The 18454-nt window shown below is 43.8% G+C and overlaps 1 protein-coding gene across 1 annotated transcript; it reads left to right on the top strand.

The window, feature by feature from the left end:
- The first annotated feature begins 1019 nt into the window (after window positions 1-1019).
- LOC142585056 (cytochrome P450 3A21-like) lies at window positions 1020-17657 on the top strand. The gene is made up of 3 exons (XM_075695513.1): window positions 1020-1192; window positions 12582-12796; window positions 15968-17657. The coding sequence occupies exons 1-3, from the start codon at window positions 1084-1086 to the stop codon at window positions 16937-16939; spliced, it is 1296 nt and encodes a 431-aa protein (XP_075551628.1). The 5' UTR covers window positions 1020-1083; the 3' UTR covers window positions 16940-17657.
- Window positions 17658-18454: the final 797 nt, after the last annotated feature.

The following is an 18454-nucleotide window of genomic DNA, read 5'->3' as shown; positions in this document are numbered from 1 at the left end:
TAGCACAGGCTGAGTGAGCCATTTCTTGTTGGGTTTAGAAATGTCCGCATTGAAGCCTACAACTATGATCACAAGGGCAGTGTCATCACGGTTAACCCTTGCCAAGTGCGTGGTCATGAACTTCTCCATGTCCCACTTTGGTGTGCCTGGAGATATATACACTGTGGATATCACAATTCCGTCTTTCGTTTGTGCGGCACAGACATTTTTCGCCAGTCGGTGGCATCGTCTCCTCTTGCGAGTCAAGGGTGTATCGTTGTACATACAGATTCATACAGATTATGGAGTTATAGCTCAGCGATCCAGCGGGCGAGTGGGCCAGCGTAGACGCCACTGCGCATGTTGCACCGCGCATGCACCACTGGCGTCTGCGCTGGCCCGCTAGCTCACTGAGCTATAACTGTCTATTGTCCTTTGCGAATGTGGCAACGCCTCGTGCTCATGAGTTCAGATGCTGTTCACAAACAATTTCAATGTACCCATCGACCTAAAACAATGCATCTTGATTGATTTATCTGATTTATTATTATTATTATTATTATTATTATTATTATTATTATTATTATTATTATTATTATTATTATTATTATTATTATTATTATTATTATTATTATTATTATTATTATTATTATTATTATTATTATTGACGGAGTGCTTGAATGTTGTTTCACCTCCGCCGCGAATCACCCCGGTATTTCCTAATCTCCGGTATCGGCCCACTCTGACCTTCGTATTCTTGACGCACAAACATGAAACACACATGGAACTAAAACGATATGCAGCCTCGCTGTAAAATCGGAGCTTGGTTGCCTGCACGGGACTTCAGCAACAAAACAATACAGGCACCACATACATTGGTGATAAACAGATGGCAGTGGTAAAACAACATTGTTGGCACTCAATCTGCACATCACCTAAATTCTTCATTACTTCACCGTGATAGCGCTGATAAAAAATTCTGAAATAAAATTCAAGGCAGCTGCATCTATTCTGTTGACGCAGGTCATGGAGGAGTGGGAAGGCCTCTATGGCAAGGTCTACGGATTTTACGAAGGCGAAACTCCCAAGGTGGTCATTAGCGACATGGACGTCATCAAAGAATGCTTTGTCAAGAAAGCTAGCCTGTTCACTGACCGGCCGCCACTGGTTGTCGATATTGAGCCCATACGGAGTAGCCTCATCGGCCTCAAAGGTATGACGTTACGTTCGTCACGTATGCATGGACCTCACATCACTTCAGTGACTCGCTTAGGTGACATATGCAGGCAGATGACACATAAAACGTTGCTCAAAGTAACAGTAATTTCTTGACCAGGATCGCAGTTGTGCTCTGACAGTTGACAACGTTTGGTCATTCCAGTGAGTGGCATAGCCATAAATTTTGTTCGGGGGGTCTGTTGAAGGAGGGAGGACAAAAGAAGAAAGAATAACAATATCAAAATTTGACCAAGTTACAAGTCTTTGCGTCGCAAACAAAAATTATTCTTAGTTGGAAAATACGGAAACAAAGGAATGCGCCTTGGCCACAAGCGATGGTGTGACGCCGCATCGTCGATGACGTGGCGCTGCCGGACAAGGTACAGCAAGTACTAAAATGTGGGCCGCAGTTCGCGACTCAGCCAAAGAAGTCTGCTCCCGATCTGTTCGCAATGATACAAGCATCAAAGCGAGTACCTGAAGCCGAGTCGGAAAGGTGTGTCTCAGAGGTAGTGGATGTGCTAACGCAGTCCCGTCCCCTTCGCGAAAGGTTCTCCTTGAATAAGACTGTTAAGTTCATGAAAGACAATGCGCTTACACTCATCCCTGCGGATAAGGAGGGTGGTTTCGTGGTGATGAACAGGGCTATATACAATTCGAAGGCTCGTGAAGCCATTGCGTCCACTTTGTGGGTCCACAAAGATATAACACTTAAGAAAGTACAAAATGAAGCAAAGAAGCTATGCAAAAGCTTCAAAATAGATGGCTTATCCCCGTCTATTGAAAAAAGCACAAATGGAGACCTGGATTTGTTTTTCTCAGCAAAAACGCACAAACCGGAATGTCCTCTCCGAGTGATAGTGTCAGAGAATGCAAGCTGCCAGAAACATGTAGCGACGTTTTTTACAAAAGTACTTAAAGCTCTTGCCAATCGACGGCCCATTTTTGTTAACTAAGTCTGAACAAGTGGCGGAATTCTTTAAAGACTGGAAAGACAGGAACCTTTCCGCTTTTTCTATTGACTTAAAGGAGCTTTACTATTCTCTCCCTCAGAATGACGTGATGAAATGTGTAACCGACTGCATTGACAAGTTTGGAACAGTTCGATTTCAAAACGCTTCTGGTTTGACTTGCGACATATTTTTAGAACTTCTTCGTTCTTATGTTAACTCGACTTACGCGACTTGGAAGGGCAATGTTGTCAAACAAAAAGATGGCATATGCATTGCGTAATGTATTGCGCCCTGCTTAAGTGACTTATATCTACCTAACCGTGACCAGGTTCTTGATGAACGCCTGAAAAATAACCCTAGTCATGAAAGTGTTCAGATCTGTCGGCAATCTTTTAATCATATTGAATAACGAATCAGGCAATTTTGACTCACTGGTTTCAAAAAACGAAACTTCGTTCACTGAAGTGCTGTCCCCTTTGTCGTTGACACATGAAGTCCCCATAGGCAATTTAATAAGGTTTCTAGACTTGGGATTGTACTTTTCGCCACAAAAGGCCTGCTGAAGTTATCAGCCGAGAGGCAATAAGCCAGTCCTACTATTTCATTCCGATCTTTCAAAACTCGTAAAACGCGCAGTAGTAACATCGTGTTTCAATTATTGTCTGATGAAGTCATGCGACCACAAAGTGGAAGCCAGTTTCAGAGATCAGGCCAAGCGCCTGGAGATTCTGGTCACCCGATGCGTATACTCATCTCTGCCGTGGAGGGCTTAAGCAGGAAGGGTAAAAACTTCATGGAAGGGAATCAGTGTCACTGCTAGAGCAAAGAAAGTTTCTGTGGTACCCCACATTCATCGCATTTCACCTAATCTCAGAAGAATAGCGGCAAAGACGGGGGTGGACGTGATTTTCTCTGCCGCTGAGCGTCTACAGAAGCCATGCAAACAGGTTACTTGAGAGAATAACAAAAGGCAGGTATGTTCTACTTAACATCGCGAACAACTTGAAACCTGCCCTCATTACGTTGTCTAAGCCATTCCACTTTCGTGCGGCAGAACGTATGTTGGTCAAACAGGCAGATGCATCAATGAGTGAATAAAAGAGCATCAATATAATGTCCCTAGGGTAATCTCGGGTCACTTGGGCATTCATTTCCGAGATTGTTCCTGCAAACTAATGTTGTGCAAACCCACTTGTGCATTTGATTACGTCATTTCTGTACCCTGTAATACCCATACACCGTCTGCAACATCCACAAGAAGCCTACCCAATTTTCTTTTTACTTTTTTTTGTTCTGACGACGTCTGAAAATTGTAAATAAGGTCATTTGCATTTTTTATATGTAGAGACGTTTCTGTTATGTAAGGTATCATCGCTAGAAAGTGCGTCGCTTTGGTAAAACTGGGCAATGTTGTACTTATTGCTTTTTTTGACAATCTAAGGCTGCCTGCTAAGTATATGCTACTACTTTACATTATTGTTATTATTATTATTATTATTATTATTATTATTATTATTATTATTATTATTATTATTATTATTATTATTATTATTATTATTATTATTATTATTATTATTATTATTATTATTATTATTATTATTATTATTATTATTAGTTCAAGACGAACACACGTCAAAGGCTTGGAAAACTGCGCTGCTTGTTCCCGTCTTTATGTAGGGGTAAAAACTGCTGCGAGTAATTACAGGCCTATTTCTTTCCTATGCACAGTGTCTAGATTATTTGAGTCAACTCTGCACTCAGTAGTTTCATCCCCTATTGAAAATGCTATCTTTCCTGAGCATATTAAAGTTTTGCATCCATCCATCCATCCATCCATCCATCATTCCTGAGCAGCATGGATTCATATCGGGACGCTCCACAACTACCAACCTCGTTAGCGTCATGGTGCATTCCCCTCAAGCTGTGTATAAGAAAGGACAGCTGGATGTCATTTATTTTGACCTAAGTAAGGCGTTTGATATCGTACGCCCCAATATACTCATTCAAAAGTTGACACCAACTTGATCTGCACCACTCGGTCACAGTGCCGATAAAAAGCTACCTGCGCCACCGGTACTGCTTCGTTAGCGTAAATGGTCAGTTGACAGAACTTTATGCGGTTACAAGTGGAGTTCCTCAAGGGTCTGTCCTGGGCCCTTTTCTCGCTGTTAATTAACGACGTTGTTTCGGCACTCATTCAAAACTCTTCAATTTTGTTACATGCTGATGACACGAAACTTTGAGAAGCGGTAAAAAATGTTAATGATTGGACATTGCAAATTTTGCGTCATGATGCGCTGAAAACAAGCTGGTCCTAAATGCATCAAAAACGAAAGACGAAAGTTGTAAGCTTCCCGCGGAAGATTAACATGACTTTATTTCCCTATAGCGTTTAAGATGTTCTCCTGCCAAGAACTCCGGGAACGAAGGACCTTGGAGTGTACTTCGATATCTCTCTGAGTTTCCCGCCCCACGCTCAACAGACGAGGCAGCGTGCTCTTCGAACGCTCGGCACAGTATGTCGGGTGACGAGAGACTTCAAACAACGCGGGTCATTTGTAACTTTATTTAAGAGCGCATGCCTTCCATTTCTTCAGTTCGCTGGATGGATGGATGGATGGATGGATGTTATGAGCGTCCCCTGTGGAACGGGGCGGTGGGTTGCGCCACCAAGTTTTTGCTATTATACTGCCTAATGTCCTACCTATTTTAAACAATAAAAAAACACTATGAACTACCACAACCAAATTTTCTGAGCCCCTATTGCGAACTGTGCTTTTGTACGTCTCCGTCTTTTGTCGTTTCTCTGCTTTTCTTCCACCAATCCTCCAATCGCCTCTTACTAATGCCTATTGCGGGCATGTTTGCTTTACCACTGCTCCCGCTGAAACCAAGGGCTTGAAGGAGGCCAGTGGTGCCTAAATCGACCGCTGGGTAGACGTCTTCACAATCTAATAAAACATGCTCCATAGTTTTCCTAGCTTTACCGCAGCAAGCACATGCTTCTTCTTCCTTCTTATATCTCGCTTTATAGGTGCGTGTTCTAAGGCATGCCGATCTCGCTTCGAAAAGTAATGAGATTCCCTTTGAGTTATCATAAATGGTTTTATCCTGATTCTGTTTTTTCCCCCTTAATTAGTTACTCATGGCAGGTTTCTTTTCCATTGCGGCCACCCATGAGATTATTGCCGCCTCTCTGACTTTCCACTTGACCTTTGTTGCTGTGCTGTCCATCCTACAGGCCGCATACTTGGTGGTAAGCTTTCTAGTTCTTACCCTCCGCTGTGAATCAATGTTTTTCCTGTACAGACAGCTGAACACTCTCCCAGCTCATTTACTTTCTTCCATATTCCTCAGCCATTCTTCATACTCAATTGTACTGCGAGCTTCCCTCACTTCAAAACAAGTCCAGCCCATATCACCCTGCACAGCTTCATTTGTAGTCTTCCCGTGAGCGCCCAACGCGAGGCGACCCACTGACCTTTGTTTGCCGTCGAGTCCTGATTGTACCCCGAATTTAAAGCAAACAACCGCATTTCCAAAAGTAAGGCCTGGAACCATTACACCTTTCCACATACCCCGGAGGACCACGTAACTATTGTATCCCCATAGCGCACTGTGCTTCATTATGGCTGAATTTCTCTTCCCTGTTACTGTTAGTGTTTTTTCCTGTGTTTCCATATATCTATTGCCTTCGTTTATACATATACCCAGGTATTTATATTCTCTTACCCGAGATATTTCCTGGCCCTGTATCTCCAGTGTCTGCTCACTGTTTTCATTGAATACCATAACACCTGATTTTCTAACACTAAATTTCAAACCTAAATTGTTGCCTTCCTGTCCACAGATATTAGCCAGACGTTGCAAATCACTTTGCTTGTTAGCTAGCAACCCAATGTCGTCCTCGTAAAACAAACCTGGAAGCTGTTACTCTACTGCCGTACCCGCCTACTTGTATGAGAGATTAAACCCGATATTACTTCCTTCTAGCGCCCCCTACATCCTCACCATGTATCATAAGCAGCGGGGATAAAGGGCACCCCTGCCTCAGTCCCTTGTTGTCATGAACTTTCTCGTCGCTCCTCATGGCTTCCCATTGAACGCAAACAAATAACAACAGTACAACATATCCTATACGAAGATGGAAACAAACTGGAAGGGGAAGCGGCATTAATCGGAAATATAACAGCCGAATCTTTCCAACGCAATGACGAGGTTGTTTTTGAAGAAAAAGAACAGCATAAAAGCGTACCAGATGGAAAAGGAGCTGGTGCTGACAAATTTCAACTGGAAGAAAGCCGAAGGAAATATTTGTAAGCGCAAAGCCACAGGCCTATACGAGATCCCCGTTAGGCTGAATAATGAACTATGACAAAAAGTAAGGGAGCTCTGGTGAAAGCAGTGGAAAAAGCTTTAAAAGATAGACGAATATGCCAGACATTTGGCTACAAAGTAGAATGAATTTAATTTATAAAGGTAAGGGTGAGAAATATAGAATTCCCTCATTGACCATTACATCGGTAATATTTAGGTTAACAATGCATGCAATCAAATTAAAGCTGCAAGCATGGGCAGAGAAGTATGGCATTTGGCATTTTGGGAGAACTTCAGAATGGCTTTAGAATAGGTAGGCGTCTGGATGATAATTTATTCGTTCTTACTCAGTGTATTCAAATACCAAGAGGTTAAAGCTGACCGGTATATGTGGCCTTTTCAGACACTGTAAGAGCCTATGACAACATATACAGCAACATCTTGTGGGATATTCTGGAAGGGGAAGGCTTAGGCAAAGATTGTCTACAGCTTTCGAGAGAGATTTACGTAGAAAATACAGTTTGTGTTGAATGGGAAGGGGTGTGAAGAGAGGAGAAAGTGGATATAAACAAGGGCCTGAGGCAGGCAGGGAGGCTATGCAAAGGGGGAAGGCACCTGGGGAGGATCAGGTACCAGCAAATTTGTTGAAGGATGGTGGGCAGATTGTTCTAGAGAAACTGGCCACCCTATATACGCAATGCCTCACGACCTCGAGCGTACCGGAATCTTGGAAGAACGCTAACATACTCCTAATAAATGAGAAAGGGGACGCCAAAGACTTGCAAAATTATAGACCGATCAGCTTACTGTCCGTTGCCGACAAAATATTTACTAAGGTAATTACAAATAGAATCAGGAACACGTTAGACTTCCGTCAACCAAATGACCAGGCAGGATTCCGTAAAGGCTACTCAACAATAGACCATATTCACACTATCAATTAGGTGATAGAGAAATTTGCGGAATATAACCAACCCTTATATATAGTTTTCATTGATTACGAGAAACCATTTGATTATGTCGAAACCTCAGCAGTCATGAAGGCATTACGGAATCAGGGTGTAGACGAGCCGTATGTAAAAATACTGAAAGATATCTATAGCGGCGCCACAGCCACCGTAGTCCTCCATAAAGAAAGCAACAAAATCCCAATAAAGAAAGGCGTCAGGCAGGGAGATACGATCTCTCCAAGGCTATTCACAGCGCGTACAGGAGGTATTCAGAGACCTGGATTGGGAAGAATTGGGGATAAAAGTTAATGGAGAATACCATAGTAACTTGCGATTCGCTGATGATATTGCCTTGCTTAGTAACTCAAAGGACCAACTGCAATGCATGCTCACTGACCTGGAGAGGCAACGCAGAAGAGTGGGTCTAGAAATTTATCTGCAGAAAACTAATGTTTAACAGTCTCGGAAGAGAACAGCAATTTAGAATACGCAGCGAGGCACTGGAAGTGGTAAGGGAATACATCTACTTATGACAGGTAGTGACCGCGGATCCGGATCATGAGGCTGAAATAATCAGAATAAGAATGGGCTGGGGTGTGTTTGGCAGGTATTCACAGATCATGAACAGCAGGTTGCCATTATCCCTCAAGAGAAGTTTATAATAGCTGTGTCTTACCAGTACTCACCTACGGGGAAGAAACCTGGAGGCTTACGAAAAGGGTTCTACTTAAATTCAGGACGACGCAACGAGCTGTGGAAAGAAGAATGATGGGTGTAACGTTAAGGGATAAGAAAAGAGCAGATTGGGTGAGGGAACAAACCCGAGTTAATGACATCTTAGTTGAAATCAAGAAAAAGAAATGGGGGGGGGGGGGGCATGGGCAGGACATGTGACGAGGAGGGAAGATAACCGATGGTCATTAAGGGTTACGGACTGGATCCCAAGGGAAGGGAAGCGTAGCAGGAGGCGGCAGAAAGTTAGGTGGGCGGATGAGATTAAGAAGTTTGCAGGGACGACATGGCCCCAATTAGTAAATGACCGGGGTTGTTGAAGTATGGGAGAGGCCTTTGCCCTGCAGTGGGCGTAACCAGGCTGATGATGATGATGATGATGATGATGATGATGCAGGGGTGTCCTTATCCCCACTGCAGTTTATGATGTACATGCATGGTGGGGATTGAGAGCGTGCTAGAAGGAAGTAATATCAGGTTTAATCTCTCATGCAAACAGGCGTTTACAATAGTAGATCAGTAGCTTCCAGGCTTACTTTATGGGGACGACATTGTGTTGCTAGCTAACAAGTAAAGTGATTTGCAACGCCTTGCTTATATCTGTGGACAGGAAGGCAATGATTTAGGTATGAAATATTGTGTTAGAAAATCAGGTGTCATGATATTCAATGAAAACAGTGAACAGACACTGGAGATACAGGGCCAGGAAATACCTCGGGTAAGAGAATATAAATTCCATGGTATATGGATAGACGAAGGCAATATATACATGGAAACGCAGAGAAAAACAACAACAGTAAAGGGGAAGAGAAATTCTGCCATAATGATGCACAGAGCGCTGTGGGGATGCCATAGGTACGAGGTCCTCGAGGTATGTGGAAAGGTGTAATGATTCCAGGACTTATTTTTCGAAATTCGGCTGTTTGCTTTAAATAAGGGTTACAATCAGGACTCGACGGGAAACAAAGGTCAGTGGGTCGCTTCGCATTGGGCGCTCACGGGAAGATTACAAATGAAGCTGTGCAGGGTGATATGGGCTGGACTAGTTTTGAAGTGAGGGAAGCTCGCAGTAAAATTGCTTATGAAGAACGATTGATTATGAAGAACGACGAATATGGAGGAAAGTAAATGGGCTCGGAGAGTGTTGATGTATATGTAAAGGAAAAACATTGATTCACAGTGGAGGGGAAGAACTAGGAAGCTCACAAGCAAGTATGCGGCCTCTAGGGCGGGCTACACAGCGACAACTAACGCAAAGCGGGAACTCAGAGAGGCTGAAATAATCTCTTGGGTGGCGACCATGGAAAAGAAACGTGCCATGAGTAACTACGTAAGAGGAAAAACGAAATGAGGAAAGAGCCAATCGATGATAAATCAAAGGGAAGCTCATTGCTTTTCGGAGCGAGATCAGGATGCCTTAGAACATGCACCTCTAAAGCGAGATATCAGAAGGAAGAAGTATGTGCTTGCTGCGTTAAAGCTAGGGAAACGTTGGAGCATGTTTTATTAGAATGTGAAGACATCTGTCTAGCGGTCGATTAGGCACCACTGGCCTCCTTGAAGCCCTTGGGTTCAGCGAGAGCAGGGGAAAAGTAAGCATGTCCCCAGAAGAGAGATGTAAGAGGGGATTGGAAGATTGGTTACTTAAATTATAGAATAAAATTAAATTGATCAGCTTTTTTCTTCGTAACTATTACGAAGACTAGCCGCTGTGAAAAGATTTTTTATAATGGTCTTCAAATGCGGTTCTTATTTGTGATGTTCCTGTGTCTAGGGAACCACCTGATACAATTTGTACTATTTGCTTGGAAAGCCGTACCGCTTTTTGTCACGGAGAGCCATTGTTGTGGGCTCCTCCCATTTGAAACGATTTGTGCTTGAACGCCCACCACTGCTCTTCTGAATACTTCCGTCTCATATTTCTATATTTGAGCGTGAACTGCCTTTATCCCGTCACTATACAACCCGGGCTCCTGCCTTCCGAAGGCGTGCAGCTTGTGAATTAGACCATAAAGCTGATCTTTTTCAGCATTTGCTTCTTCTTTGAGACAGCTCACATTAAATTCATTTCTCACTCTATCTTTGAACATTTCTCATTGTGTTTCCACAATTTCCGGTATGGAGAACACTTACGAAACTTTCGGAGACCCCATGAACAAGCTACTAAACAATGGTCTATAAACAATACAGGCAAGAAAGGCGGATAGCAGGCCTATATCAGAGTATTTATGCGCTGTGGTGCATTGCGGTTCGACTAGGGACAATCCGAGCAAAGCGTGTCCTCTTCCGTGGTACTGTAGTACCTTAGGGAAAAGCAGATTTCGTGAAGCAAACGTCCCCAGAATTCTTTCACGACTTCTCACATGCGTACGACGCGTGGGCAAATACGAAAAAGAAGATATCCAGGGGAAGCTCGGTTTGCGGGAGAAAATAGCTGCGGCGCGCTTGCCGTGTTTGCGATGTTGTCACTGGGGTGGCGGTTCCTGGAGGCCGCGGGCTTGGCAAACGGCAATCACGATCCCCAAGCATGGTGGCTGGGGAGTGGGAAGGCACCTTGATCCGCACCCACCATGCACCATGTGGTAAGAATCTGGAGCACTTCAGACGTTTTAGCAAATACTAATATAAAACGCTGACATTCTATATATATATATATATATATATATATATATATATATATATATATATATATATATATATATATATATATATATATATTGCAGCGGGTTCTCCACTGAATTGCGCTGTAACCAAATTGTCAATTGGCAATTATTTCGAAGCACATATTTATGTTAAGTTCCGCGGATATAGACAACACAGACATGTGCTGATACCAAACCAGTTCGGGCACCTTTATCAGTGAGTGCTCTGCACGTCTGCATTTCACTGTTTTTCTTTTTCTTTCAATTTATCATTTTCTATTCTCTATAAGATTTGATGAAAATAAATAGCAATTACTAGGATACGATAGTTGCGTATTCTTAGTACTTCACTTCAATCAAGAAACCCAATAACGTTAAACTGCTTAAGATCCCTAGCGGCGCTTTTACATGACGGCTTTATTTGACAAGTAATTGTGTGGACGGCCACATTTAGAGGCGTGTCTGTTCGGCACGAACCTTGAGACAACAGAAGTATGGAAGCATGCATGCCGAACATGAAACTACCAGGAGTTAATGTTCAACGTATCGTTTTTTTTTTATTTCTGCATATTGTTTTTCCTGGATCATTTCTTTCAACGTTTGCGCCGGATTTGACTGAGGTTGTGAAGTCAGTGGTACACAGCAAAAATGTTTACCTAAAGGGTTCAAAAATGGCTTTTCGCACTGGCATTTGAGGTGTAAAAATAAAAGCATCCCATAATGGGAACAATACTTGTCAGGGAACGCTTTCGGCTGAATTAAATGCAATGTGATGATGCGCCCTACTCTTTTATTTATTTTGGAACCCCAAGAAAACGCGTCGGATGTGCACCAAAAAAAAAAAAAAAGACGGAGCTGTGGCATTAGTGCTGTTCATCTAAACCGACAAGATATCGATGCACACAGTTGATGAACACGACTGTTTCTCTTTCGTCGTTGGATTCTTGCTTCAATGTGAGGACTGATATTGTGCAATGCTGACGGTATGTGCGTGCGTTGTCAAAACGGCGGTCATAGGTGATTGGCAAGTTGAACGCAAGGAGGTGATACCGGTACAAGTGAAACGTGAGAGCTGGATGAAAGCTTTAATTGCTTGCAAAGTTGGGTAATGAAAACGAAGGTACAAAAGCGATGAAACAGCACGCAGAGCAGTGAATCAGCGGCAGCTTTGAGATAGAGCACCCTGAGAGCCCTTTTGTGTCAGCTTTGGCCGGTATGCTGTGAAAATGTGCTGTATCAATGAGTACCGACTTCGTAACCACTCTATTTATGTTTCCTGGGCTTGGTGAAATTGTTTCGATAATCTATTTGCCTATCTCTTAACATTATTGAATCAATAAACAATAATGAATGATGTATCTTTACGTAGTCGAAGCACATTTCGTGTTTCAGTATATTCTTCTTGATTAGCTGCGAAACATGGGAAGTGTGGCCACAGAAATGATCGCCTATCCCAAAATCCCAAATCCCAATATCCCCCCCAAAAAAAGAGAGAGAGAGCGTTGCGAAACCACAAAGCACAGTCATTACAAACACTAACAAAGTAATTGCATGAATCGCGTAAAATGTAGCGAAGAAAAAAGGTTGCAAGAGTACACAAACAGCACAGCACAAAGGAGCACAACGTACGCCTTTTGCTGTATTCCAACTATGTAGGCTTATCATCTGCATGTCCTCCTCAACCCCAACCACACTGTTTCTGCCCAACATGCAAGTTATTAGCTTCGCGATATCGAAGCTTCAGTCTTCAGTCTACGAAAATGTGATTTGTGGCGCTCTCGTGCTCGCAGGAGATGAATGGAAAGGCCTCCGCGGCATGCTGAACCCAAGTTTCACGTCTGCCAAGATAAAACGCATGCTCGACACCATTCACCAGTGTTCTGACACCACCACAGACATCCTACGTGAATTCCTGTCGACTGATGGACACGCCACCGTGAATATTACGACGATCTCCCAGGGCCTTTCTTTGGACATCATCACCAAGTGTGCCCTCGGCTGGCAGGTACGGCCATGGTGTCTCATGGCCATAACGTTGCTCCTTATTCCTTGAGCATCTTCTCCCGAAGATGATGCTTGCGCACTTAAATCGTTACTGCGACGAATGGTACACCGAAGAAACAACAGGGTCATGCATGGCGAAGCTGCCATGGGAGCGCTTTTGACGCGCGGCACCTAAAGAGACTACTATAATTCTTTTTCTTCGACCCCCCTGGCGAGCCCGAAGAATTGTCCGTGCACTTCTTGGGCCAGTTGGGCAGCGAGCTATAGCTGAGGCGAGAACAGCACAACTATGCTAACGATTGCACAAGGCATGCATCCAGCGTTACACCCGCGCGTCGGATGTTGCGCAACACACGAGACGTTTGTTCGAGAAGCAGCCTAAAACGCCTTTTCAGAGTATGCATGTATCTGAACGAGTGGCGTTTGTATAGGTTAATAAGGAAATGCTGCGAGAATATCTTACTGGTAAGAAAATGAAACAAGAGTAAACGTGAGAGAGAGCGAAGACACCACCTCTCTCTCTCTTTTGTTTAATGTGTTCTGTTATCTTTAATATTACCTGAAAAAAAGAAAAGGAAAACCGGTAAGCTACGTGAACAGAATATTGAGAACGGCCTAATCTAGCGATTGTATTGAAGCACACGCCAAGCGTTTATCTTTACGCTTTCTTCCTTGTATATTCGTGATAAGCGTTGAAAAAAAATCGATTCTCGACGCATGCATCATCAAAATTCGACGCGCTAAAACGGTTCGCAGCAAGGTGTCGGTGCTTTCCGACAATGTTTTATTTTTCTTGCCGACACCTTGTATAATTTTTTTTATATTTCGTGAAAATCTGCTCTTTAAGTTGTGATAAGAATCTTACTGCTATCACAACCACTTGCCCGGGCGGACGCTGTGTGGAAATGTTGCAGTTCCCGTGCCTGCCGAGGCGCCGTTTTTCTTCGCACTCGCCGCTTAAGTACTGTGCTGATTTCATACGGCAAACGTCGCCGTGTACTTATAGCCTGAGTATACTATATATATAGAGTCGATTATGATCCCGGGCTGTATGAGTTTACTTTTCTTGCGCCTGTGAACACTGCTCAGACATGAGGGCCCGTATACACAAAAAGCTTGTATGCTAGAAATATTGCTAAGAGCAAACTACAGGCGAACAGCGCTTACGAAAGAAAACTTGTGGGAATTCAACCCCTGATTTATGTTTATAGTAATCCTGTTTCAATTGGCAGTTCAGGCGTGACTTAAACGCTTGCAGACTAGTTCAACAGCTAGGGATACTAAAGAGAAAAGCGATTTCTTCTGTACAGTAAGTTACTCTTCCACAATACCAAAAACACCACTATTACGGCAAGAAGACCCTTGACAAGCTCGAAAAAGCTTGAGACGGAAAGACGGGTGGCGACATCGTCTTGAAGTTCCCGCACCAGCTCAACGTAAAGTGACGGATTCTACAGTGTCTGCTAAGGCCCACTTAAGAGAAAGCTTTAGCTCCAGGGTTCCCACCTAAATTGATGGGAAAGGAGAAATAGTTTTTGTCGAAAGCACTGCACCATATTTCATGAGCTTTATTGCATGTAAACGAAAAAGGTAAAATCTAGTGACTGTTGGTAGCTAACGTTTTATTTAGGCCGTCAATCTCTTTATAAAAATTGCTGTAACTTTCAAAGTTTCAGGAAAAGAAACTAGCAAGTTTAGAATTCTCTACTTCCCGAATGCAAAAGGATATCGCAGTTCTGTAAATTGAATTTGTTACTACACTTAAAGTGGATAAATTTGTTTTATTACAGAATGTTCTCAAATATACCACTAATATGTGAATAGGACTTTTACAAAAGCCAAATTTTAGTTGTCGTTCACATGATTACGCATGACAGTCAGGATCGGCGCAAAGCTCCTCCGTGATGAAACGCGGCTGTTGCGTACGGCGTTTAGCCTGGCGACGGGGCGGAGGTATTGGCAAAGATGATAACTGTTCCTCTTCCCCTCTCTGCTGGCGAAATCTGGATATGACAGCGCGCTGGGCCGGGCAGTTGTCTCTTGATTTCTATAAAAATTAAAATTAGTTGGAAATCAACAGTCACTTTATTTGCGTAGCCCAGGTAAGGACCATGCCCGCTCGTCTAGTCACCATTACGCACGCGCACTGCCCTCCGGCTTCTCCGTTCGCATCATTATCTTGGGCATGGCAGCTGCCGCCATCGTTATAGGCTGCGCGGTCGCGTGTTACGACAGCGGTTCCGGGTTCTTCGATTTTTTTTTTAAATTTCGCCAGCCGAGAGGGGAAGGGGGACAGTTATCATCTTTGCCAATACCTCCACCCCGTTGTCAGACTAAACGCCGCACGCAACAGGCGCGTCACATCAGGGAGGAGCTTTGCCCCGATCTCAACTATCTTGCATGCGTATTCATGCGAACCATGCGAACGACAATTAAAATTTGGAGTCGGATATCTCGGAGCACAGACATGCTTGAAGAATTCTTCGAACTGATACTGTGTGAAAACACGACTGCCTCCAACTTTTCAATACAAACATACCCACCTACTGCAGTTAACAAAAAGGGAATTATTCAATTTTCGCTAATTGGGCTGCTGACAGCGATAATTATCATCTCACTTTGTGTCTCCCTGGCCACATATTTGCCCAAGTGCTCTTCGCGTGCCTCCCAGTGCCTAATTTTATGGAAACCATAAAGGTTAATTTTGATAACCCTGTATTTGAGAATGCCAAAGCCAGCGTCCACCACCGCGGAACTGCTTGATCCCAACGTACGGCCTCACATACAACAGCTCTGATGCCGATTTTTCTTGTTGAATGAAAAACACGGTGTCGAACACCGCCTCCGCAAGGCTTGTAGAAGGTATCAGGGTTGTGTTCACTTTTGAGAGCCCACTCTATAAATAGTGAAAATAGAAATTTCTAGGTTTCACCATCCATAGAAAAAGAAAGCATGTCTGCACCTTGTGTACCCCTCAATTAAGCTTATGATAGGTGTATTGTGTGTCGGCGGCGTCTTGAATGTCACAAATTTAGGGAGTGCTAAACTATGGAGAATCTTACATTTCGAAACAGACTTTGTATGTGTAGGCCTTCGCAAAGTATGCATTTCTGACAGTCCATAGTTCTGTCAGAAAAAAAAACTACTTTCTTTCGTATTTCTCTGCCAACAGTCAGATTGCCAGCGGAACAAAGACGATCCTGTCATCAAGACACTTGCGAAGATCCTCACTGACTCTGGAAACTGGATCAACGACTTGTGCATAGTGGCTCCTATTCTTGGAGCCATCGTGTCGTATATTTTTCCTCTGCTCAGCTACGGAAAGCTGTTTGCTCGCATCGAGAAAGACCTTCAGCGACTGCTTCAGTCGCGCAAGAGGACAACAGCCACCGCGTCTGACATCGTTCAGCTCATGCTGGAAGTCCAGAGAAACAACTCGGCTGTTGACAAAGAAGACAATGAGGCATGTTCAAGGACACCGTGCAACGTCAGGCTAAAGCCCGATTTCATCACAGACAGGCACGTTGTGTCGAACTGCTTCGTCTTCCTAGGGGCTGGATTCGACACCACGGCGAGTACGCTGGCGTTTCTTCTTTACGAATTGGCGAGACACCCAGATGAACAGCGGCGACTCTACGACGACCTAGTGGCCGCGTTTCCTGACCATGACAGACTCGCGTATGACGAACTACAAACGCTGAAGCGCTTCGATGCGGTCATCAGCGAGTGCCTGCGGTTATACCCCCCTCTCGCGTTGACCACGGCCCGTGTGTGTCAAGTGGACACTCGTGTGGCGACGGGCCACGTGATACCGCGTGGCTCACACGTCATCCTGCCGACATGGAATGTGCTCCATGACTCGAATCTGTGGGTCGACCCGTACAAGTTTGATCCGGACCGCTTCATTGAGAGGCCAGATTCTGGAGCTGTCTTCGCATCGGCGCTCTCCTTTGGTATCGGGCCGCGAGAGTGTATCGGCAAGCGTCTGGCGCTGCTCGAGCTTAAAGTCGCCTTGTCTAAGCTTATTAGAAGGTTCAAGTTTAGCGTTTCCAGTGAGACGCAGGTGCCCTTGAAGGTCAAGGTTCCCTTAGTGAGTCTAATGCTGGAGCGTGATATTGTGCTTCGTGTTGACTTACGGACGTGAGCAAGAATAAGTAAGAGTGTAAAATATGAAAACTAAGTTGCTCCTGTGGATAACCTGAACTCTCTCTAAAAGTGACAACCCGTAATCAACTGCCAAAAAAGTTGATCTGTTAGACATTCCAATAGTCTTGCATCGCCAAGCTGTAACTCTGTTTAGCGCTAACTACACCACATTTAAACCATAACTCCCGGAGTTACGATGCGCCTTCACGAGCTTTCCTCTTTCATAAGCCGTGCTATGAAAATTAATGTCACAACTGTTCCGGCGCCTTCTCTAATAAAATAAATATCGCATGATATTACGTGTCAACATTAAAGATAAGTTGTATCTTAAAATTCTATGGGCGGGCCAGTATTATAACCACATTTCGCGCTTTGAAGCTGCGCGATTTATCTGGTTGCTGCTCCAAAGCGGGCTTCACATTGCCTTTTTCAACCCTTTCATTTGTATTTTTACCAGTGCACATTTTTAATGCGTCATTTGCATCAGTATGCGCACTTGTGTATATGGCAGCACTATGTGGGCTTTATGTTCACTGCGGCCCTCCGAAACACAGCTACTGACATTAAGGCGTCCCCATATTGTTCGCTTCCGTACCAAAAGTGACGGGCCTACTTGGCTATTTCCTCGAGGAACCCACCGCTGTGCTTTTCAAGTGGCCCTAAAAATGTGTAAATATTAACAAACAAAAGCGGCATATTTCTGGTTTCTGAGTGCTTGCGTGTTCCGGTGTGCATGCTGTGGTATCCTGCGTAACATATATGCCTACCTTGCGGTATTTTAGAAGCATTGCTGGAGTGAAGGAAGCACAGGACATGGCCGCATGACCGCAAGGCATTGTAGACGTCGATTACTCCAACCATGGCAACCACCCATGACGTGGAGTGGCCATATTACTTAGCTGATTATCGGAAGAAGAAAAGACATGTCTTGGACCACATTTGTGAGGTACAAGCACTCTGTACACAAATTATCTTCTTGAATATATTTCTAAAACAGCGTGGCATAAAAGTTCAATCAACCTGTTAAAATGTACGGCGCTCTTTCAATTGTGAAAAAACATATGCTGCCGAATATCATACTTGTTCAGCTTTGCGACTCGAACCCCATGTGTGAAACATTTAGGGCCGGTGACTGAAGTACATTCAGCGTGTCAAGTTTAAGTGCTGCCTCAACTGCGTATAATAATAATAATAATAATAATAATAATAATAATAAAATAGCTTAATTTAGATCAATATAACAAGACTGTTTTCCTACGTATGGATCCTTTGCCACACGCTAGTTATGAATACATGCTGTTATATAAACAAAAAGAAACGATTCAAGCACAGGCACGATCTTTTCTTTATTAAAACTCAAGAGCCTTGTGGGGGGGGGGGGGGGGGGGAGAAGAGCTCCAAACAAAAGTGAAACAAAAACAACCAATCAAAAGCCAATAAACAATGATGCAGACAGCCGCAGAAGCGAAAAGCCACGGCCCCAGCCGGTGGTCGGGGCCGTGCACTGGCTACC

This window comes from Dermacentor variabilis, chromosome 6 (assembly GCF_050947875.1).
Source record: "Dermacentor variabilis isolate Ectoservices chromosome 6, ASM5094787v1, whole genome shotgun sequence".
Taxonomy (NCBI): domain Eukaryota; kingdom Metazoa; phylum Arthropoda; class Arachnida; order Ixodida; family Ixodidae; genus Dermacentor; species Dermacentor variabilis.
This window is presented reverse-complemented; position numbering and strand designations above follow the sequence as displayed.